The following is a 6,443-nucleotide window of genomic DNA, read 5'->3' on the forward strand; positions in this document are numbered from 1 at the left end:
CCTGTATTTCTCCTGGGGAAAATGAATGGGATGTCAGTTTTTACACGGCGTGTGTTTTCGCCTCGTTGTCGGCGGCGAAGCCTGGCAGTGGCGGCGCTGGCGGAATGCTGCTGGGGAACGGGGCCAGGGAACGCGGCCTGGAAAACACTCTCACCGTGGAGAAGGAGGAGAAGGAGGAGGTGGAGGAGAAGGAGGAGGAGGAAGAGGAGGAGGAGGAGGAGAAGGAGGAGGAGGAGAAGGAGGAGGAGGAGGAGGAGGAGGAGAAGGAGGAGGAGGAGAAGGGGGAGGAGGAGGAGAAGGAGGAGGAAGAGGAGATGAAGGAGGAGAAGGAAGAGGTGGAGCAGGAGGAGGAGGTGGAGATGCAGGAGGAGGCGGAGATTGAGGAGGTGGTGGAGGAGGAGGAGGAGGTGGAGGAGATGTAGGAGGAGGAGGTGGAGGAGGAGGAGATGTAGGAGGAAGAGGAGGAGCAGGAGATGGAGGAGGAGGAGATGTAGGAGGGGGAGGTGGAGGAAATGGAGGTGGAGGAGGAGGAGGCGGAGTTGGAGGAGGAGAAGGATATGGAGGAGGGGGAGGAGGAGGATGAGAATGGGGAGGAGGAGGAGGAGGAGATGTAGGAGAAGGAGGAGGAGGACAAGGATGAAGAGGAGGACAAGGATGAGGAGGAGGAGATGGAGGTGGAAGAGGAGGAGATGGAGGAGGAGGAGAATATGGAGGAGGAGGAGAAGGAGGAGGAGGAGGAGGAGCAGAGGGAGGAGGAGGTGGAGGAGGAGGTGGAGGAGAAGGAGGATGAGGAGAAGGAGGATGAGGAGGAGGAGGAGGAGGAGGAGATGGAGGAGGAGGACATGAAGGTGGAGGAGTTGGTGGAGGAGGAGGAGATGGAGGAGGAGGAGGTGGAAGAGGAGTAGGGGGAGATGGAGGAGATGAAGGTAGAGGACGTGGTGGAGGAGGAGGAGGTGGAGGAGAAGCTGGAGGAGGAGGAGGAGTAGGAGGAGGTGGAGGAGTTGGAGGAGGAGGAAGAGGAGGTGGAGGAGTTGGAGGAGGAGGAAGAGGAGGTGGAGGTGAAGGAGGAGGAGGAGAAGGAGAAGGAGAAGGAGAAGGAGGATCAGGGGGAGGAGCAGGGGAGGTGAAGGAGGAGGAGATGGAGGAGGAGGAGGAGGAGGTGGAGGAGGAGGAAGATGAGATGGACGAGTAGGAGGAGGAGGTGTAGGAGGAGGAGATGGAGGGGGAGGTGGAGGAGGGGAGATGGAGGAAGAGGAGGAGGAGGAGGAGATGAAGGAGGAGGAGGAGATGGAGGGAGTGACTGTGGAAGAAAAGAGAGAGGTATAGAGCTTTAAAGACAGAGGGATGTGAGAAGAGAGAGAGAAGCACACAAAGAGAGAGATAGAGACAGACAGAGGGAGAGGAGAGGTAGAGGAATACAGAGAGAGAAAGAGATTAGCAGGTAGACAGCAGCCAGAGCAGAAGAGAAAAGAAGAGAAGGGAGGATGGACAGAAGACTGGAGAAGAAAAGAGAGAAAGGGAAGGAAAGAAGAGAGGGGAAGAAAGGTACACAGAAGGAGAGAGGGAGAAGCCCGGCACCAGACCGTATTAAGTGGTGTGTGTGTGTGTGTGTGTGTGTGTGTGTGTGTGTGTGTGTGTGTGTGTGTGTGTGTGTGTGTGTGTGTGTGTGTGTGTGTGTGTTTCTCGGCACCAGGCGTTATTAGTGGTGTCCCAGTAATGAAGGGCTTCTGCCAGAGAGAGCTGCACAGTTTCCTGCTACGCACAGACCGCACACACACACACACACACACACACACACACACACACACACACACACACACACACACACACACACACACACACACACACACACTAATAACACACAGACATGCACGCACACATGCACACACACACACACACACATACACATATGCAAGCACGCATACACGCACACGCACACGCAAACGCAAACACACACACACACACACACACACACACACACACACACACACACACACACACACACACACACACACACACACACACACCACTAATAACACACATAAAGGCATGCACACTTGCATAACCTACTGTTACCTTCTCTTCTCCTACCACAGCCAGAGGATTGGGCTACACTACAGTACCATGCCTCCACTCTACTAACGCATGGATGCATGCACGCACGCACGCACACCCACACACACGCGCACACACACACACACACACACACATTGTCTTGTCTATTTCCTGGATGAGATGTTTGGTGCTGATGGAAGTCTTGGTGTCTGATTAATCAAGGAAGGAGAAACAGCTAGTTGTATGGGTGAATATGAAGATACGGGAAGTCCACATTTTGACGCTGTGTGTGTGTGTGTGTGTGTGTGTGTGTGTGTGTGTGTGTGTGTGTGTGTGTGTGTGTGTGTGTGTGTGTGTGTGTGAGGGAGAAGTGAGAGAGAGGCTGCGTTTATGTTAATTAATTTCACCATATCATCATGACGGCATCTTGTAAACTATTTACGTTTAAAAACAAAGTTTCTGTCCTCTCAATAAAAAGCTACTTTGTTTACAGAGAAACGGGGATCGGGTGATTCGATTCGTCTGTGCTCGCTGCCGTGAAGCATGACTGTTTGTTCATCTTCCCAGAACTCAGAAGTCACATGATCAAAGATACCAGCCCAGCGAATCAGGGAGGAGTACATCATAGTGATGTTGTCCAACCAGGATGAGTAGCTAGAGCTCAGCATTGCGTATCTTCTTTCTGACTGTGTCTTGATGTTAAATTAGCATCGAATGCGAATGCGAATGCGAATGCGAATGCGAATGAGAATGCTTATGTGGACTCCAGCATCTTTGAATCCTTCCCCTTATGAAGTTGTATTCCAGTATTTTAATGTAAATGGACAGTGCTTTCGAAATAGAAATGATATACTAGACTAGAGAGAGAGATAAAAAACCTATTTCAAATGCACAGAATAAACCGTTCTACTCTCGCTCCCGTTATTCATCCGTCTCAGGCCAACTGTACTAACCTGATTTACATCATCTGGCTGCGTTCGGCTACGTCACGCGGGGGCGTTCCCATGCCTCACTACCCCATCTGAATAGCAGTGAGACCGCTGGAGTTTGGAAATGTGTATAGCCAATCATGAATCGCGGGTGGGATTTTGAATGGATGGGCGGAGTTATGGGCGGATGTGATGTAAAGCATTAGCGACAGCAGTGTAGTCTTCACTTCACAACAAACATGGCAGCGCGCTGTAGTACTAGTACTCAGTGCGCTGAAATGGATTCGGCTATTTCCACGGTATTGTCTTGTATTCCAAATGTTCAGGCATTGAAATACGAACAAATGACGGCGCTTAAGGCGTTTGTTGGCGGCGAGGATGTGTTTGCGTTTCTTCCGACCGGATTTGGCAAAAGTTTGAGCTGGCTCCACTGGTCGCTAAAGCCGCTGTGAGATGGACACTCCCAACTGAGATCACTCCCGGACGTGTAGCCCCAGGTGGTTCTATCACTCCCAGACGTTCTATCCCACCCGATTATATTTCACGTGCTAAAGCAATGGGGAAAGTGCAGGATCCCATCTTTATTGTGGTGTTCCCCCTGGCTGCGTTAATGGAGGACCAAGTCAGAGAGGCTGGAAAACTGGGTCTAACGGCAATGGAACTGGGAGGAAGAAACGACAACGACATCCTTCAGGGACGTTGCCAGGCCAGCTGGTCTTCGGTAGCCCCGAGTCGTGGCTGAAGGACAAATAACTGACCATGCTATCCTCAGACCTCTACCAGAAGAATCTACTGGGCATCGTTGTCGATGAGGTTCACGTCACCTACAAATGGTAAGTTTAAGCATCTACTGTTGATGAACCTGATGCATTTTTTCCATTTATGAAGCACAGGCATGTGCATTGCGTTAGTGGTTGTGAGTTCACATTCTGGCCTTCTAGGTTTATCGTAGTTTACTTGTAGGCTAATCTTAACTTGGAGATGTATCGTCACAGTCTTGGTCATAACATTGTATTATGTCTCTGTTAGTTTCGTCATGTTTTCCCCCTGTGATGTTCAAAAAACTCCGTTAACTCTGCTGTACACATTGTCCGTGTAAATATTACATTGTCCTTGTAAAATCAATGTTGGTTCTCCCCTCCTCCAACTGTGCCCGATGCATACTGTAGTGTACAGACATTTGCTTTGCGTTTGTTTGTGACTGTGAGTTGACATTCTGGTCTTGAAAGATGACTCGGCAAACGTGTGAAATGGTTGATATCGTTTGCTGCCGTCTTTCATTGTATTTCGTGGTGTGTGAAACTGACATCCAAAGGGTTTCACTATGCTAAACAAGCTACCCAGTAGAATGGGTTGACCTCTTTGTGTGAGCTGCTTATGTTACACAGACTCATAACACGTTACAAATTTGCCCATGTTCAATATCTGCTGTATTGTATAAACTGAGCTCTTCTCTGACCACCAGGAATGAAAGGCCTTCCTGCTCAGTTGGGAGAACGTCACAGCAAAGAAGGTGAGTCGCTCTTGTAAATAAGTAGGCCTGCACCGATTGTCATTAGGAGGCAAAGTGTGGTTGTCTAGTATACCTGTTAACATCATGCACCATGTCTTTCAGACATGCCTGTCATGGCTTAAATGGCATCTGTAGTCACAGAAGATGGGACACAGAGAGCTGCTACATATGGAGAGAGTGCCATTCAACAGTGAGCCCACCCAACAGGACAGTTTGCACTAGGTTGGATCACAGCTTATTGAAGAAACAGTGGAGCATTAGTCCCTATATCTTTGATCTAACATATAGTAGTACATAACCAACAACCTTCCTGTTTTCAAAGTGTTGCATGTGCAGGGAATCCCAGGTTATGTTGATTAAAAGGATGAGTATTTTGACCGTGAAACACCACAGCGTAGTAGCTGGCAGTGCTTTGCAGCAACCTTGTACATGCTGTTGTACAAATGTGTATGAATGACTGTTTTTGCATAGAAGAACTGTAAATAAAATTACACATTTGAAAACTGTTGCCATGTTTTTTTCTTTGAGCAGCAATGAATAAAAAAATGTAAAGAAGGAAGAAGTATTGTAGACTGTTTAGTGTTGAGCGTACTGTTTAATTTACTTCAAGTGACACAACATACCTTAACCTTTTTTATATGCATTCACAGAAAGGCAACAGAATCTTATGAAAAAAAAAAGTTGCACTGGGTTATTTTATATACACTACTTACATACACAATTAAATTATTTACATACATTATTACAGTACATGCATTTACTCCACCAATTTTATATTAGTCTTGGCGCTCTTTCAATTTAGCTTTGATCCTGCGCCACAGGTTATTGCTTTTGCGATTTATCAGAATGTCATGACTAGATGGGGGGGTGAAAACAACTCAGCCTCTCTGAAAATATCCTCTGTGTGACTAGCAACATAATGTGCTCCAGTGTGCATTTGTCTGTCTGTTCACCATGATTTTCTGCAGGAGTCCAATAGACATGCTGGTCCAATCTGCTGTTTGTTTCAGTGAGATCGGGACAACTATGTTCTAAAAATGACTTCAGATTGATGACTTCAAGTTGTTAAGGTGCTGTGGGCTAAGCGATGCGAAAGAGAGAAATTTACCTGCAGAATTACGAGCAGTGCGCTGTGGGCACACTGTGGCTAAAGGCCTTGTAAAAATATCAAATCTACAGTATAGTTATACGTCTCCCTCCTGGACTACATGTGGAAAATGGCATTTGTTGACCACCCGGGCCACTACCGGATGTAGCCTGTTCCTTTTTTTTTCCCTCTTCAGAGCCCATGGTTATGTGGTCAGGTATGAAGCCGTCAGGGATATCTGTTGACACATTTAAAAGATAGATAATGCAAAATGTGCAGTATGGTTAGCTTAGATGTAATCTTACAAAGCCAATATGTACAGACTGTCATGGCACCAGCTTTAACTGGGGCCATACATTTGTTGTAATGTAAATCTTTGTTCCAGATGTACCTGACACTTAATGAAGCCCCTAGGTGCTCCATGGCTGCCACCAGGAAGAGAGCTGTTATGTTGTTCCTCACACAGTCTTCGTACCCATTGAATGCAGCATGTTTGGCCCTGCTTTGCATTTCTGCATCTGTGAGAAGAGGACTTGTTGTTAATGATGGTGATAGTTTGTAATACAGTGCAAGCAGACACTTTTACACATCTCTGTCGTTGGACATGTGCGTAGGTTACAATCCCAGCGAGGTTATAAAGAAATCAAAGAAATAAAAGAATCAATAAATCAAAAGTGAAACAATCATATTGCATGTGTGCCTACAGATAGCAATGTAAACAGTCAACCATTTAGATTAGCATAGAGGCTAAGAGGAAGATGCCCTCACGCCAATCATATCCAATAACAATATTAACATATGTATGGATGAACAATTGTCATATTGTGCTTGCGCACGACTTCAGAGCAACTATTGCATC

General features: G+C 47.1%; 1 protein-coding gene and 1 long non-coding RNA gene across 2 annotated transcripts; one reads left to right on the top strand and one right to left on the bottom strand.

Moving 5' to 3' along the window:
• Positions 1-391: 391 nt before the first annotated feature.
• On the bottom strand, positions 392-1,051 carry LOC134448383 (uncharacterized protein DDB_G0271670-like; the record flags this gene model as incomplete). Its single annotated transcript, XM_063198058.1, has 1 exon — positions 392-1,051. A coding segment is annotated over one exon (660 nt), but the record flags the coding sequence as incomplete, so codon positions are not given.
• A 2,051-nt stretch (positions 1,052-3,102) lies between these two features.
• LOC134448384 (uncharacterized) lies at positions 3,103-4,909 on the top strand. The gene is made up of 3 exons (XR_010034758.1): positions 3,103-3,817; positions 4,450-4,497; positions 4,600-4,909. It is a non-coding gene; the product is annotated as an uncharacterized LOC134448384 (long non-coding RNA).
• The last annotated feature ends 1,534 nt before the right edge of the window (positions 4,910-6,443 follow it).

This window comes from Engraulis encrasicolus, chromosome 5 (assembly GCF_034702125.1).
Source record: "Engraulis encrasicolus isolate BLACKSEA-1 chromosome 5, IST_EnEncr_1.0, whole genome shotgun sequence".
In the NCBI taxonomy this organism is placed as follows: Eukaryota; Metazoa; Chordata; class Actinopteri; order Clupeiformes; family Engraulidae; genus Engraulis; species Engraulis encrasicolus.